General features: G+C 23.3%; 1 protein-coding gene across 3 annotated transcripts in view; it reads right to left on the reverse strand.

The window, feature by feature from the left end:
• LOC129614652 (scavenger receptor class B member 1-like) overlaps positions 1–19384 on the reverse strand; it is a 94979-nt gene that overhangs the window by 29351 nt on the left and 46244 nt on the right. The window contains exon 1 of one of the 3 annotated variants that reach the window (XM_055529383.1): positions 2087–2147. The exons of 1 other annotated variant lie outside the window; for it this stretch is intronic. In XM_055529383.1, the coding sequence (XP_055385358.1) occupies positions 2087–2147 (61 nt within the window). Of the gene's footprint in view, positions 1–2086; positions 2574–19384 lie in introns of those variants that run through there. One more of the 3 variants, XM_055529381.1, reaches the window with a different exon arrangement.

Raw genomic sequence — 19384 nt, forward strand, 5'->3', positions numbered from 1 at the left:
TTTTTTAATACAAAATTGACCATGAACCTCATATTGTACCATAACATATGATATTCTCAATTGTTATACTGAAGGTCATCTGTAATTTTTTTTTGTTATAAAAATTTATAGATACATAATTATAATGTGTTAATTATAATATCTTTAAAAGCAGGTAAAAATAGAAAAAAAATCAAGCAAAAATCTATTAAATTATTAATTGACTCTTTTTCGAAATCTTATATTGAAAAAATATTTAGGTAAATTATGACAGGTGTATTTTATTTGTGAATTTGTTATTGAAGATTAGAGAAAAGAAAAATACCTTGTTTCTTACATCAAATATGAGAATATTTATTGTTGTAAAAACGCAAAATTAATAAAAAGGTAATTTAACCCCCGGAGTCAAAAATATTAAATATTTTTGTAGAGTTTTTTTTTTTGTTAATTCTCTTATTTAATAATTTCAACAATAATATTCTTAGACATATTAAAAATGCGAAGATATGACATTGAATGTAATAAATTAGTCAATTTCTTAAGTAATCGATAAATAACCATTTATTATATTAATTATTAATAGTTTATAGATGAGAAATTATAATTAAAATTTGAAATTATAAAAATTTGCAGCTTTTAAAAACACACAATTGATTATACATTGACAACATTGAAATTTTTGCAAAAATTTCTTTATGTCAGTATTGAAAAAACACTTTGAAATTTTGAGAAAATATCAAATTGTGAATTGTAAAAATTTATAATTCACAATAATTAATTTAAAGTTTTTTTAAATTATTTAGGAAGGATTTCGAAATTAAATTTTACGAAAGTGCAACAAAATGATATTGCCAAAGAATAGGGTTAGTATATTCAGATATGAAATCTAAAAGTGTTCAATTTGTTAATCTATAATCTACTATAATTTGCTACAATTTTCACACTAAGCAGAACGGTAAATCTTAACATGTTCACAAATGTTTTACAAATAGTTTTATTACTCTACCTTACATTATAGGAAATAAGAAAATAAATTTTTAAAAAATTTGTCGGTACTCTACTTATTTGTCCATAACCTAATTTAAAAGACTTTTTAATTATCAATTATAACAGCATTATAAGGTTTTCAAATAAAAACCTTAAAAATTTAAAAAAGAGAATTGAAAAAAAAAAAAATGGGAAAAAATTTTATAATTGCATTATAATTAAAATTATTTGATTAATAATGAAAATTTTTGGTTTGGACTAAGTAGGCAAACCAAAATTGACTGTTGTATTGGTGAAAAAAAAAGGTTTACTTATTGTTAAACAATAAAAATTAACTATTACCTAATTTTTAATCAATTTTCAGAAATTATGTTAATTTTAAATTTTTAACCAAGATTATTAAATTTTAATTATGCTATTAATAGTGAATTGTTTTTGATCAATGAAAAAGAAAAGCCACTGTGTTAAAATTTTGATTTTTTTAAAATGTTAAATAAAATCCAAATCGGGTTGCCATATTATTCAATAATTTGGCAGGATGTATTTAATATAATTTGTAGTTTGAATTGAGATGTAATTAAGGGTGAGTCAACAATAAAAAATGTCGGATATTGCTTAAATATTCCGGATGCTATTTAAATGTGCAATATGCAAATTATTTTAAATTTTTGTATTAAAATTCTCTATATTTTGTAACAAATAAAATGTATATGGGGTCTAAAATAAATTTGCTTAGCTTTATAATAAATAATGAATATTGAGCAAAGTTTTATGTAACCTAAAGACCTTATGTAAAAAAAAAAAATGTTACAAAATTTTAATGTTTTTCTAAACGTATTATTTATATAGATATATATTATATAGATTACTACTAATTATGTAGTGTACCGTAACAAAAATAAAAATAATAATAATATCGAATATCCCTAATACTCGTAATATGCAATAATCACAATAAAAAGTATGATGATAAAATAAAATCTTGCCAAATGAAATTATTACAGATATCTTCGAAAATTTCTACATAAATCTAAAATTTAATTGTTTATTTAATTATGACTTATGAATAGGTATAGAATTACTATTCTACATTTATGAGTAACAATAAAAGTATACTTACACCACTTTCTTAAAAATGCGCTAGATAATTTTGTACATAATTTATTCTTTTTTCCATACATATTTATTCTATTTTATTTGTTTTAATTCTTATATATTTATAAAATATTTTAAAATTTAAATTGAAATTTAATTCAATATTTTTATTTTTCAATTTTCTTTGTTTATTTTATTTCCTTAGTATTATTTTAATTTTATATATGTAGTTATATATAATCCTATAATGATACAAGTAAATTAAGTTATTGTCGTTATTGCTCCCATAAAATAATTCTAGTTATTATTGTGAACTTTATTATTAAATTTAATTTGTACTCATTTAGTGAGTATTTTTAACGGTATATATTTTGTTTTTATTTGTATTTTACGTGTGAGTGAAGTGAATGAATTTGCTTATTACTTATATTGTTAATTTTTATTGTTATTTTAAACTCTCGTCGTTTAATCACACAATTATTATTGTTTTTCTTTATAATTTGTTGTTTATTCTGAAATTTTTAATTTTATTTACTTTCACTTTTTTTTTAATAATATTATAAGAAAAGAAGAATTTTTTTATAATTTTTTTTTTTTAATTTTTTTCACATCGAAATTATTAAGGTTTTATTATTTGTGTATTAATTTTTAAAAAAACACAAATTCATAAACCTTTTTGTTTTAAGGTTAAAGGTATGAATTTTTTTTTTTATAAAAGGTATGAACTAATTTTGATTTTAAAATTTTCATCAGCATTTTGTTCCGATATTGATTGAAATTTTGTTTGCATAAAAATTAATTTTTTATTTTGCATTTTATGAGATAAAAAATAATTTTCAAATAAAATAAACAAAAAATTCACATATGCACTTATTTGTCACTAGATGTCGTTAAATTTTATAAGCAAAAAATTGGCATTTTAAGTTTTTTTTCTGTTTCGCATTGAAATACAGTAAAAAAACTACATAATTATGAAAATAGTTACTTTTTTTTAAATTTTATGTGCAAATTTTGAAAGTTTTGAAAAAAAATTAAAGTTTTTTCTATTTATTATAAATTAAATTTTTTTTTTTCAAAAGTTAATTTGTATTTTATGTTAAACCTCAACATAATTTTAAAATTTTTAGTTATTTTTATCATTTAAGAATTAGCAAAGCTTATATAATTATTAGTTTTTTTTGTAAATTTAATTTTAATTTCATGGCTATATGAAGTCGCCTTTACTTAAGTGTGTATGAATATGTACGTATAATTTAGAAATATTGTTAATATTACAGACGTAGAGTTTTTGTTTTATTTTTATGTCATTTATCTAAATTAACAATTTTTTATTTTTTAGATAGCATCAGAGGTCATTTGCAATCAACAAAGAAGATATATTCTTGTCCAGAAAAGAAACCTAAGTCGATCCCGCCACGTTTATCCCTTTGTTTCCTTAATAAATTGAAACGTTAATTTTTGAAAGAAAACTTGTACAGACTTGAAATTTTGGTACAAATGCTTTAGTTTTTAGTATGCCCACAAAACGTTATTGCGAATAAGTAAGAGGACTTTCTCTAAAGACATTTAAAAAACTAAATCGCATAAACGACAAGTCAAACTAAATTACATTAAACTACGGTTTTAAATTCTTTTCTAAGTCTTATTAAAAATATATTTAAGTTGATTTTTTTCTAGAAAATCTCTTTGACATTCTTTTCCATACTTTTAACATATATTTAAATTTTCTAAATGATAGGAAAAGCATTAAATCCGATTATAAGGAACATTGTAGCTCTCAATGACCTAATACATATTATTTAAATGCATACACGAAGCCTAACAAAATTATATGATTAGTGTCATTGACCAGACTTTAATATAGCAATGATATTATATTGACTCAAACATACTTATTTCACGTGATTCATTCTTAGAACCATATTTTCAAAAAAATTATAATCTAACTGAACATTGAGCATATGCAACACATTTACAACGAAAAATAAACATAATTTGGGCTTTCTATTATGGACTTTGCTTTTGATAATTCGAAATATTTTTTACTGTCATAAAATATCCACCAGTATAATACAAAGACAATTCTAAATATTTTATCATTAAAAACAAAAATATGGAAAATTTTTGTATATTAATACTCGTAAAGATCAACAACATTCTAGAATTTAGATAGTGGATTAATGGTCAAAATTACAAAACTTACAACAAAAAGAAACGTAGGAAATTTCTGACTCATCAATATTTCTGGTTAAATTATTTACACTTATTCTGGCTGTGCAACAATTTTGTTGTTCTAACACGATTATTACTTATTTTATTTTATTAGTGTGGCCATCAACAAATTATACAAATTCTTTAAAAAATTCCATTCTTTTGTATATTATCCAATATTTTCTATATAAATGAATTCTTGTGTTTTAAACAGCTAAGTATTTTTAATTATCTTTCACCGCAATTTTCTTAATCTTTTTTTCTATAATTAATAAAATTGAACAAACTGCTAATTGACAAGAGATTCGTGTACTATATTAATCAAAACTCGGATATAATAAGCATGTTTACTACTTACAACAACACTAGTAAGTGTTGAAAAAACACAACAATGGAAAAAAATTAAATTAACGCAACATTAAGCAAATAAAGAATGCAAGTACGTACGTATGTGTATAAGAACTCTTCAACCTTAAAAAGTGTTAGTGTAAAATAAATTACTACAGCCGTCTGGCGCTCAAAAAAACAAAATAATCTGCTCCGGTTTTCTTTGAAAATAATTTATACCTAATCTAACTTTAATACAACTGATATAAAAAAAAAATTAATCAACAAATTGAAGTTTTGTTGCTGACCCCAACACAATATTTAATGTGAATGAAAACAACAATTATGCTAAAGATGCAGAAACATTAAAATTTTATAATAAAAAACTAAAAACAAATAAAAAATTCGAAACTGTGTCAGTAGAGCAAAAGAGAGTTGTAAACAAAACAAATGAAAATCCGTCATCATAATGTTAATGAATCATTCATACATACTTGTATACTTAGTAAACCGAATCGTTTTCACAAACTCAAGTGTTAAAAAGTCAAATTATGAAAAATGAAAAAGAAAATAATTTTAACCTAACTAAACGAATTTATTATGGTAAATGAGTAGTTATAAAAAAAAAACTAGTTTCTTTTTAAACTCATAACCAATCAAGAGAAAAAAAAATTTGAAATTTTTGTAAAAAATATTTTGTGGTATTATAATTACTGCTCTTTTAAATCATTATCATTCTCTCAATTAAAGTTAGAACTTAACAGTTAATTTGCATACTTATATTAATGTCATATAGCGACATCTTTAGGCATTCCCTCCTCACTTGTTATTGTGTAAAATTAAATTTTCTTGGTTTATTTCTTAAAGCGCCATCTGTAATCCTTTGATTATTACGACTGCTACAACGTCGTAATTTGAATTTAGTTAAGTTCTGCTCTTGTTATAATTTTAGAAAATATCTATTAACTTGATGTCATTGGTTTACAGATTTGTTTTTAAAGTAGGCGATTCGAATGAGATTCAATTTTTCAGTATTCTTTAAAATTAATAAAACTTATTTCAACTTCAAAAATCCTAACTAAGTAAGTTTATAATTTTAGTACAAAACTATTATAGCTATACGATTTCTGCTCTTGTATGTATCTAAAGTAAAACCTGAAAGTCGGAACAATTATTGTACATAAATGGAAAGCTATTAAATTCTTGTCAAATTAAAACTCTCTGTACTTCACTAAAAGTGAATTGTTTATTTCTGGAGTGTCATTCTCATTTTAGTCATATTTAGCGTGAGAAAATGTCTTTAAAACATGATACATAATTGTAAAATTTCTGACAAAACGTCTATTAATTGTACATACATATATATATATACGAATTTCTCTTTTTATTAATTTTACCCCAATAATAATTTATGGGAAATAATTTTTGTATTTTTTTGGCCTATTTCAAAATTAAATTATTTAATCACGTGTAGATTAAAATAAAAAATTGGAACACACTTTATTTAAAACCACAAAATATTTTAAAAAGGTCTGTTGATTTGTAATAGTACTTTTATAAAATTTTATTTCCTTAAGACTATAAGGTATATTATTAGTGTTTTGGTTATTGTTTCTGAAAATGTATGAATAGAAATTTTTTATGATTTTTGGAGATAATTGAAAAAACACCAGCATTTTTGAGTTAAAGAAGTTTGTCGATCAATAATTATTTCAATAGAATTAAGATTAAACAGCATAATATATCGGAATCGGTTCGAGATCGAGATATTGTAATAATTATTACGAATGTTTTCAAAAGAGGTTCGAAAAATTATAAAAATTTTAGGACTTTAAGCCTTTTATATTTTTGATTAATGAAACAATTCCATAAACTTATAATAAAATAATAAAATATTAATTCTGGCTAAGCGCTTGGATATTAATGAATGATTGAGGCATAGCACAGGTTTCTGAATCAATTGTTTGCTAATAATTATTGGTCAATTCTGTATTATTATGAAATATCATCAAATAACTCTAAGTATAATCTTCAATAGCAATGTTAAACAGCGAATAATTATGATTTAGAACATAATTACAATGCAATAAAATTAATTTATAATTTTATAACCTTTAGCGTATCATAAAAAATTAAATTTTTTGAAAGAAGTCAAGAAATCAATTTATAATATCATTGGAACATTTTTTTATTAAAATTAATCAAATTAAGGTCTGATCAAAATTGAAATCGATCAAGAATATTAAAAAAAAATTATTTATAGTTTATAATTGGAATTCGACAATTACATTTTACAAAAATCGTTTAAAATTTATTTTTAGACTATAACTAATTTGTTTATATTCATTTTTTCAATATAAAATAACAAATTGTTATCATTGTTAATTTTATAAAAAAAAAAATCTGATGTGGTCAGCACATAACCGACCGCATTGTGTATTGTCTAGTTAAATGAAAGTGTTACAGAATATTATAAAAATGTCTGTTAAATACTTCTTTCCAATTTTTAGGACATTAGTAAGCTTATAGTTAACATACTTAGAAAAATGTAAATTTGGCTCTTAGTAGAGTTTCGCTTTGTGCTACCCGAATTCCCTGAAATGCTCGCCAGTTAGTTTCGGTAACAACCAGAACTCAAATATCAAATTTCAAGAAATTTCATCAATTTGTTCTGTGGATATGGTGAAAAATGTAAAATCGGCCCGCAAATCAGTTCTCGAGCCCTGATCTTTCCAATAAAGTTATATGTTCATTGCTTTAATATGAGGAATTCATATATTAAATTTCAATGAAATCGGTTGATTATTTCTCTTTATATACACAAAAGTGTATGTTTGGCCCGTGGTAAACGTCTAGTTGCTGATGCCTGATCTCTCCAAAAAATTTACATGTTCATTGTTTTAATACGGGGAATTCATATGTTAAATTTCAATGAAATCGGTTGATTATTTCTCTTTATATACACAAAAATGTATATTTGGCCCGTAGTAAACGCCCAGTTGCTGATGCCTGATTTCTTCCAAAAGTTAGGAATTTTTGCGTATGATCGAGCAAAGCTTATATATGAAATTTCAAGTAAATCGGTTGAATATTTTCTTCAAAATGGTGAAAAATGTAAAATCGGCCCGCAAATCCGTTTTCGAGCCCTGATCTTTCCAAAAAATTTATATGTTCATTGTTTTAACACGAGGAATTCATATATTAAATTTCAATGAAATCGGTTGATTATTTCTCTTTATATACACAAAAATGTATATTTGGCCCGTAGTAAACGTCTAGTTGCCGATGCCTGATTTCTTCCAAAACATACGAATTTTTGCGGACGGTCGAGCTGAGCTTATATATAAAATTTCAAGTAAATCGGTTGAATATTTTCTTCAAAATGTTCAAAAATGTAAAACAGGCCCGCTAAAAAGTGCAGTTCCCGAGGCCTGATATATACCAAAAGTTGATCGATCCGTGCCATGGTGGAAACAAACTTACATATAAAATTTCATCAAAATCGGTTCAGCCGAACTTGAGATAGACGCGTGCACACACAGACCGACAGACCGACAGACCGACAGACCGACAGACCGACAGGTTGCTAAATATAGTTTATTTACACTTTCCTACTATGGAGAAGTACGTTCCCACCGAAAACTCGATATGCAAAATTTGTTGCCATCACATAACCTACCTATTGTTTACACAATACGGTCGGTAAAAATCTTCATTCTTACAAAGTAAGGCTATAAATAATTCGATATTGTGGTTGAATTTGTCAATTAAATTAATTTTATAGTTCATTGAATCTTCATTTTTCAATATTATTCAAATTAGTTTTAAATAAATTTATAATAAAGACATGTATGTCATACTTGTATATGGTTGTGCGTATATACATACACGTAAATAGTTTGAATTAATGTGTTACACCTTTTTTATAACCACATTTTTGTCATTCTTTTCTTTTCATCATGTCAAATCAAGTTTTCATACGCATATCTTAATATCGAAATCTGTATGCATGTATGTATGTGCCTACAAATGTAATTTTTTTTATAAAACATTACATCATTTTTTATAATATATTTAATGGAAAAATTTCTACTGCACCCATTTCAATAGTATAAAGTTATACATTATATGTTTGATACAGTAAAATAAATTGACTGTTTTTCTATTTTCTTTAATAAAGTAAATAGACGTTTAATAGCAGCCTGATTTAACAAATAATTTATATAATAAACTTTGATTTAATTTACTTATTTACAGATTTTTTTTTTATAATTGTATATAATACATGCTTATAAGTATATATTTTATATAAACATTCGTATTTTGTATGCATAACCAGTAAAACAAAAATAACGGAAAAAATTTTGCTCGGTTACAACATACTGTTGCAATCAAACAGTATGATACGCGTATAATACAAAAAGTAAGTTAATCAACGTATAATATTTTTGTAAGAAATTAAAGAAAATTGTCGTGTTTGAAGATATAAAGCTTCAATATCGCGTAATAATTAACATACCGTAAAATAATTGCCAAAATGCATATCTGCTTGAAAAATTCTCTAATATCTTCTATTAAACTCCTTACTATGAAATATTAACGAAAAAATCTATAAAATATTCCCTAAATACTATTTATTGTTTTAGAGGGGCTTATGCTTTAATAAGTGAACGTCGTTACTGCAAATTTGACTCAAAACTGAAACAACTAACATTAATGGCAATAACAATTTTTAATTCTGCATGTGTATGTGCTTGAATATAAATAAACATATGAAATACAAGTAAGCAATCAAACAGTTGCAAATCAAACAAAACATATGCCTTCGTGTGCCCTTATATCTCAATATCTCGAAATTCGGCATTTCATTAAGTAACAATTAATTTACATAGTAAGTATAATTTATGTTTAGAGAAAAGATTTTAAAATTTTCCAGCTCCAGAATAAAAACAGTTAATAATAACATTAAATTACATTAAAAACGACACAAATATCTGTCAAAAATGTAAATATCCCTAATATTGATTGCATACTGGGTATACCATATATGTATGTATGCCTACTGAGTTATTTAATATTGTGAATATAAATTTTATTGATATTAAATACTTTGATTGGTTTAAATTCGCATTTTATTGAATTAATTAATTGCACACAATTTTGCATTTTATTTTCACATATTTAGTGTGTTTGTACATGGCTTTATACATTTATACACGCATATATATACAAAAGTTGATTAAATTACTGTACATACGTGTTGTACATATACATTTAATAATATAGAAATAAATTATTTATTGAATTAACTAAGATATTTTAAATGTGTTGCCGTTTATAATAAAAAAAAATTTATATATATATATATGCACAACACTCTTTACATACATATGTGCATTAATTATTTAACTTTGTCATTCATTTAAGAATGAATTGATTTTATGTAAATATATATACATATGTACACACATAAATTTTATTCTTTAAATGTAAGTAGTTTTACTAAATAAAATTATAGGTTCATTACCATTTCAGGTTAAAATCTATAAATATACAATAAAAGTTATTTTACACTTTTAAATACTAAGGTAATTCTGATGTTTAATAAAACAATTAATTAAATGTGAATTAAATGCAAGTTTAATTCTTAAATTATTTAAAAAGAGACATAGAATTTTTATAGTTAAAAATAGTTTATAATAATTTTTGTTAGAATAAAATTATTTTATTCAATTATTCTAATATTTATAGTTATTATTAATTAAATAGTTAAATCCTTGGATAAAGAGTATCTTAAAAGCCACATGTATTGCAATATTTTTGTTTATAGAAGGTGAAATTGAATATTGTACCCATATATTATTTTATTACAGTAATAGGTTCAAGGATTACTTCATATTTTAAACATACATTAAAAATTAATTTCAGTATATATTTTTTGAAATTCAATTTAATTTCATATAATCAAAAATATTTACAATGTTAAGAGAAATGAAATTGAAATTTAATTGTTAAAAATTGTGTCAATGTTTTAGAATAATCATGATTAAACAGTGCGCACTATATAAAATAAAATTAATATAATATTACGTTATATCGAGTCTTTTAACATACTGTAATGCATATACATACACAGTCCAACAAACAAATTAATTATAACAGTTACACATCAACTGGACGAAAGAAGAAACTAGACACGTATACAGGTATTCTAAAATTTGCCAACAAATTAAGCAAAAACTAATTTGCTCCCATACACAACAAATTTAGTCACAATTGATTCTTACTTCCCTATCTTCAATTCAGAATATTAAAAAAATATAATGTTAAGTTTTTAAAATACAAGAATTGTTATAAATATTGTTTTTTAAATCTATTATAGAATTCTTGTACAATAAAAATTAATTTACGTAAATTATTGCAATTTAAATAAACTAGTTTTTTTTTAATGCACAATAATTATATAGCATAAGTGTATTTCACGTTAGAACCAGTTAATATTATTGACAAGGAACTTGATTTAAAAAAAAACAAAAAGCTGTTGCGACAAAATAACTTGATTTTCTTTCAAATATTTGTTCTGTTGTTTCGAATAGAATTTAAATTAATATACTGTATTGTATTGTAATGAAATATTTTATAGCAGAGAAAAATTGGAAGTATTCTAACAAAATACGACCTAAATGTTAAAAATACAAATTCCACAAACTCATATATCAACTATAATATAATATGGTATATAAAAGAAATTTGTGCCTAACATTAATATTGATATACTACTAGCGCATAATCTTGCGTATAATAGCATTGCCTGCAATATTTACCTGCAATATTTCTAGGGCTGTTTTTTCAATTCAGCATTTCAATTTCGATTCAATATTTTTGAAAAAAAAAAAAAATATTTTATTATTGAACAATTTCGACTGTATGTAAAGTTATTTTAAAGAACTCATTAATTTTATTCACTTTGTCAAAAACAAATATAAAGCTGTGAACACACTATTTCATTATACTTTTGCAAATTTTAATTGCCAAATATTATAACAACACCCCAAGCTACTTTTAAATATGGAAAACTCATAATAATTAAATTGCTAAAGTGAAAATAATACAAACGTAACAATAACATAGCCGTTATGCGTAATAGTGTAAAACTAGACGTGATCATTTTTATCACGTTAATTGAATACAATATGAAATGTAAGTACAGTGATGTAAAATTATACAACGTACATATGTAATGAATAATTATAATCAACATATTAAAATATTATAAAAGATTTAATGAAAAATAATTTGCTTTTCTATGTACATACATACATACAATTATACTTATATTACAAAACTAATTGGCTATAGTGTAAATATTTATGGATTCAAAGTGCGGAAATCTATTCGTTTTTTTATTTTTATTCTTATTTTTATATAATAATTATAAATTTAATTTTTGTTTTTATTTTTTTTTTAATTAAAATTCAATACAAAATTGTTGAAATTGTTAAGAAATTAGTCATCGCATAAAATGTTGTTGATTTCTTTCAAAATATGATGAAGAAAATTTGGACTCATATTACAAGATGCACAATTTTATACAATACAATGCATATTTTGTTATATGTATTATAGTTTGTAGCACAAAATTATGTGTATAACTGTTTATATCTAATTTTGGCTTTTATATACTATTTTATGCCTATTGTAAAAGATGATTAGATAATATTCTCTTGAATTGTTTTTCAATAACCTAAAGAAGTTAATAATAATTTGCACTATAATGTTGCAAGTTTAAAGAGAGAAATGAAATTCGCGGTAGCAAAAATGCTGGGCAAATATATGTACATACATATGTATGTAATAAGTGAGTTATATTCGCATAAAATTATTGAGTGAAAAATATGTGGAAATCTCAAATTGGTTGTGAATAATATAAGAAATGAGAAACAAGGATTTTCAAATATTTTAAAATTTAAAAAAAAAAATTCACATTTTACTAATTGCCCAAACAGGACCAGCAAAATATTGAAAACTCGTAAATTCCGATATACTTAAGCTTTCTTTTACAGCAATAAATTGCAAAATCAATCATTTTAACTTAAAAGAAAACTAGTTCTGAATCTTTGTTAATTCTAAATTCAATTCGAATGGAAATGTAAAAATTCTCTAAAATAAAATTTAAATCTATCTTTGCAAATTATCGAAATTAAAAAATTATCATCTAATATTGATTTGTCATTTTTAATATGTGGAAAAATACTTGATCATTTGTAACAATTAAATTTAACAACATTCTTTTTCTATGTCAAATATTTATAATTCTATTTTAATTTATTTAATTTAAGTCATAATTATCAAAAAAGCTTTATACTATACTTTAATAAAATATTCAAGTGGAAAAATTTAATAAACTTTTTAAATATTCACTAATTAAGTATGATAAATGTAATGTCAATCATTTACGATAATAGTTTTGACTTTACACAATACGTTATATACACATATATTAAATATGATATTGCATCAGATTAAAACAATTATCATAATATTTTTTTAATTAAATTTAATACAATTTACATTAGATTTCTTGTTTTAAATTACAAAAATTTATAAAACAATTACAATCAAAACTATGATCAGATTTATAGAAAACTAAGTTGTAAGAGTGTATTTATATGATCTGTTGCTAAATCCTTATTTTGTTTCTAGAGTATCGTTCTTAAATTACACCTACATATGTGACTTCAGAATCTTAAAATGCAAAAAGTTTCTTCAAAATAAGAGTATTTCATATAAAATTCTAGTATTATATTGAACTTTGTATTTAAATTTTTCCTTTATACATTATATTTAAAATGTATACAAATATAAATGTATACCTGTTTACTTGAATAATAATTACAAAAAAATATTAACAGCTTTTCTAACCTATTTTGAAATATGAAATTACAAAAAATAAATTAAAACAAGTACTTATAGTTTATGATGATAACTCTGTGATATTCATGCGAATGAATGATTTTAAGAATTGTACGATAATTGCCACACTGTTACAAACGATTTCTTGCTTTTTTTATATGCATTTCATACAATTTTACCGAAACTAATGTTACCAGACCACAATACTCCTTTATGCAAAATTTCAGTACTTTAGCTTCAATTGCAGCGATAATATATGACCAAATGACTTTTGAAGTTGTATGGTAGCTACCAGAACCACTGTCCCGATCACATCCAGTTTAAATATAGCTCTAGCGTTTACTATAATTGAATTTCATTTGCCAAAATTTTGTAAGCTTAACTCAATCAGTTTTTAACATATCGCTGGGATGGACTGACGGCCAAACATCCGGACACACATGGCAACTAAAAATTCGACACAGATCAAAAACATATACCTGCGTGCATATCTCAGACCGTTATTTTTATGCGTTACAAGCGGAGTGATAAACTTACAATACCCTTCGAACACAAGTGCGTTCAGATATAATTAAATAGATGTATGTATATATATGTGAAACAAACATTACTTTGTATAAGTATAGTGTATGTATATATAACAAAATGATATGACAAAATAATTGTAAAATTAATTACCATTCTATATACATACATATACATTTGGAATAACTTGTATTTTAAGGCTAAACGCATTTAAAAAGCAATAAAAGTTAATAACTTTATTTTCATACTCATACTTCAATTTTTTTTGTTTCATACAAAATTTTACTTTTCTATGCTAATTAGGGTACGTCATTAACATTTTTTATTCATCTTTAAAAAACTCTTTCTTAAAATTTGTATTTAAACTTTTACTAATTGTTTGGTACAAACAAACAAACACGTACAGCATAATATGTACAAAATTATTAATTTTTCTGTTTTGCATTATTGTGACTGCGACGCTGCACAGAAACTTGACAAAAGACTTAAAAGTTTTTGCTACTGTAAGTCGAAAGTGTAATACGAAAAATAAACTTTGTGTGCTTATTTTTTTTTTTTGTTTTTGAAATAAAAAGAAATTTTTTTTTTATTTAAACTTTCTTTTTCGATTCATTTCACTAATTTACTTCATTTTATAATAATAAAATGTTTAAAATTAAAAAAGAAAAAGAAGAGAAAATTATATTTTTTCTATATTATTAATGAAGTGTATGTATGCATGTATATTCGAAATATGATAAAGTTATTGCTAAATACATATATATTTTTGTATATGTTATTGTTGATAAAAATTAAATGCAATTTTAAATGCACTTGCTGCCATATGAAATATGATGTTTTAAAAGTGAGCATAAACTCACCATTTCATAGCAAACAGTACCTACGCTGTTATACTCGTATACTCGTATGTTATAATTAACACCGAATATTAATATATAGAACAAATTGCAAAGACACTATTTATGAACAACAAATTTTTGTGAATTGTTATGGAATAGAACAAGTAAGTGAATGTGGATAAAATTTGAAATGTGTAAGATGGCAATACTGTTATTAATATGTATGTTGACATTGTGAATTTTTCAATATTCAATAAACATAACTCGTTTATATGTGTATGTAGACATATTAGGCATTTTCGTAAACGCATTGCGCATATTTCATAAACGCAGTGTATCGCAAAAAAAAAATTAAAACTGGGCTGTAATTGTATTTATGTTCATAAACAAATGTTGCTAACGTAAATTGTTCATAAACAATATTAGCTATGTTTCACAAAATAGTGAAATTAGTAAGTGTGGAGCAGTGAAATCATTATATGAACTGCTTTGATTTTATGGACAATAATCCGTCTGGCAGTTATTTGTTTTGCAGTATAAACGATATATTATGAAAATCCCTATTGTATTAAAAAAATTGTACTCATGTCAATTATTTTTTAAGTCCGATACTTGTGATCGCACTAAAGTATCAAAGTCGCAATAAAACTTTTATATTTTTCCAATAATTTAGTCAATATGCATTTTCAAAATATGATAATGAAAATGATCGTATTTGTTAGAAATTGAATTTTACTAAAAATTTAACTTAATTTAACTAATAATGTTTAAAATTCAATAATTAAGATCATTGCAAAGGTTAATAAAATTAAACTATATTAAAGTATTAAAGTACATATGTATATATGTACTTAATACTTTGTTATATAAACCTTAATAAACCTTAACTTTCCAATAATAATTTTCTTTATATGATGCATTCAATACTATTATTTTTATAATTTTAATGATCGCGTTTTATTTACAAATTTATAAAATTGTTTTAAGTTTTGCAAAATAATTTTCGCTAATGCCAACTGAGGATCAAACAAAAAATAAATAACTATTATTATATTTTATATTAAAATATTATTGTACTCGAAGAATACAAGGTACTTTTAAGAGAAATTTGAAAAGAAAAGTAAAAAATTTGAAATGAATGTTAAAAAAAATTTAGTAAAAAATATGCTATTGAATTCTATTATTCAATTTCGCGCAAAATGTATAGTAAGTATGTAATTTCGTAATTTTTCATGTTTTTTGCAAATTAAATTTTAAAGGTGTAAATTAATGTATAAATATTATATTTATTTACACCATTCGCAATAATAATTATATTTTTGCACATAATGTATATTTCGAAATTTTAATTAAATTTTGTAATCTGGCAATGCCTTTTTTTCCAATTTTTGACATAAATTACTGTTTGACATGGATTTTTATGAAATTTTTTACTTATTTTTCACAAAAAGGAAGAGGTGTTTTTTTCTTTGCAAGACAGATTCAATTGGTGTACTGATATATAGAAATAAATTTTAATTATTAATAATTATTTGAATATTATAAAATGCAAATTTTTATATTGCAATAATTACGAAATTTTGACAATTTAATTGAAAATCCTATTGTTACCAAAAGTAATTAACTGTAGGGCAAAGATATTTTTGACATTTTGAATAAAAAAAATTAATAAAAGATAACAATGGCAAAAGTTAAAAGAACAAGTTAAATTCAATTAATAAAAGAATTTGCAGATTTTATTTTCAAATATTGTTAAATTAGAAATATATTAAATTAGTCCAAATATATATAAAACATGTTACATCATGATAAAACTCTGCTTAAGATAGAAGATAATTTTATAAGCCTTAATACCTTATGTACATAAATATAGGTGTGAATCATTAATTTTCTACAGGTATAGACCGTGTCTAAATTTGCTAAAATTCATAACATTTGCCAATAATTTTAGGTATAAAATTGACTATTAATGAACAAATACTTATTGCGGTAAAACCTAATGAAAATAACTTGGAGAACTTCGTATTTAATATGCAGTAAGAAAAACGATGAAAAATGCACACTTTTTCAAAAAAATTTCAATTTGCAATTTTGAAAAATTGCAATACTCCACTGAATTGTTCATTACACATCCATTTACCCTATATCGTTTAAAATTTAAGACAAAATTACAAAAATGTTGAGAATTTCAAATTTAATTTAAATTTGTAATTCCTTTCGACATTTTTCTATTACCAAATTTACCATTTGTAATTTTATTTTTTTTAATTTTATCACTTAAAATTTTGTGACAAGGTTAATACTAGATTAAGAAATTAATGTTAGTGTACCACAGCATTTTGTTTGTTTAATCGAAAAAATAATTACTGGTAATTTACTTATTACTCTAAATAACACTTTTTTCTCTTGTCTATTTTCAATTACATAATCTGATTTTATTTTTATTGTTTTGTTTACTTTCAGCTGTCGTTGCACTTCAGAAATATGTCAGAAAAGTAAATTAGAAAAAATTAAGTGTTAAAATGAAATAAAAGAAATCGATTACTTTAAAAGTATACTTGAACTAAAATCCTAAATTTTGGAATTATAAACAATTTCCATAAATTGCAGTCACTATGTCCATCCATATACACACATACAAAGCGTTAAATTCAATCAGTTATGACAAAACAAAAAACCATCAAAATTAATAAAATAAAGAACTAGTAAATAAAAAAAAAAAAAAACAATAAACTCTATTGCAAAATTTAAGTACTAAAAAAAAAAATTATAATTGAAATTTTTAGCAGCAATACTTAAAATTTTGTAATAAGAAAAGTTTTAATTCAGTGAGTAGATTATCGGTGCTCTTGAAGAGTAGTGCAATAATTTAATGTAAAAGTTTAGGAAATTGGTTTTGTACTGCAAATTATTAAGGGTTTTGATTTTTTCATTTTTGACCTTCTGTAGCATGATACAATTATTTTCCTAGTGACCATCGAATAAAAGATTCAAAGAAGTTTACAAAAAATCAACAAAAAAGAAAAATTTAATTAACTATAACGGTTGATTTTTTTTTCTAATTGTTTTAAGAAATCCTAAATATAATGACAATTTTATGGTCAATCAACTGATATTGTGGTTTCGTAAAAACAATATAAAAATTTCTAATTATTTGAAAATTTTTTGGTTCTTTATTTAAACTGCAGTCATCTTTGTAATTTAAAGGGTTTTCATCACATTTTAATAGAGCGGTTAATTGAATGACCGAATTTTGAAATTTCAGCTATTATAATCTAGTTTTGTTGGAAATACATTGCTTATATGCTCCAACTGTACCTTAAAGTGATTTCAGATTTTTAGTATATTAGCTCCTCTGTTGTTACAGAAAAAATCTCAAAGCTATAGGTTAAAGTAATTGTTTCCAACTTTTATAAAATATTGTTATACCGACAATAAAAATGGTCGTTAATTTCATGGAACTAAAGACTTCAAACACACAATGTTCCAATTTTTGTAAGAAATTAATAAAAAAAAAAAATATTTGATTAAATTTAAAGAAATTTTATAATTTGCATATTTTGAGTTCAAAAATCTATTAAAATAAAATTATACAATAGAATTTTAATCTTATAAACTTAATAAACTTGAAACACGTAAAGTTGAAAATAATCATTTAGATTTTAGAAAATTATGGCCTGTAAATTAAATTAAAATATATTTAACGATAAAATCAAAAATATAAAAAATGAATTTCATTTGAAAATTTAATTTTATAGTACAATATACGAAATATGATTAAATGTCGTTGAACTGTTAATATTGTAACAATATGTACCTTTAAAATTAAGAATCGGCTTAAATTTTAAATTATCCAGAATCAAAACATGCAAGAAATTTGCAAACTTTATAGACACAAGGCAATACTCGTATTTAGATTCTACACCAGCTTATTTTATATTTATTCATTAACTCAAACATATTACCCAGTTTATAGACATGATAATTGCCCAATGTACAATATTATATAAAATCAAGTATAACACTATAAACATAGCTCGCACAATATATATGTAAACAACGAATGTCATACAATTATCAATGTTATAATCTAACCAGTTCAATAGATTCATGTTTTCATTGAGCCATTGCTCTACAATCTGTTTCATGTATAACACATATAAACACAAAATGCATAGACACACATCTAACTATATAACGTAACTATTATAATATACAATTATTTGAGTATTTGAAGAGAAGAAAGACCTTCCTATAAAGCATGCTTTTTGCTTAAAATCACGTTTTTTTTTTTTTTAAATCAGAATCTTTATTTCCCTTTTCCGATTTTATTTGGATTGAATATTTCCAACGAGTTATAACCGTTGAAATACATTACTCTTGTTTTCCCTCTCCCCCTTACATCAAGTCCATTATAAAAATTCCGCATTTTTAATATTCAGCTAGTTTTGAATGAATGAAAAGTTAAAAAAAAAAATTCTATTCAAGGTTTTTCCTTGGCGATGCCC

This window comes from Condylostylus longicornis, unplaced genomic scaffold, assembly GCF_029603195.1.
Source record: "Condylostylus longicornis isolate FDR11 unplaced genomic scaffold, ASM2960319v2 ptg000114l, whole genome shotgun sequence".
NCBI lineage: Eukaryota > Metazoa > Arthropoda > Insecta > Diptera > Dolichopodidae > Condylostylus > Condylostylus longicornis.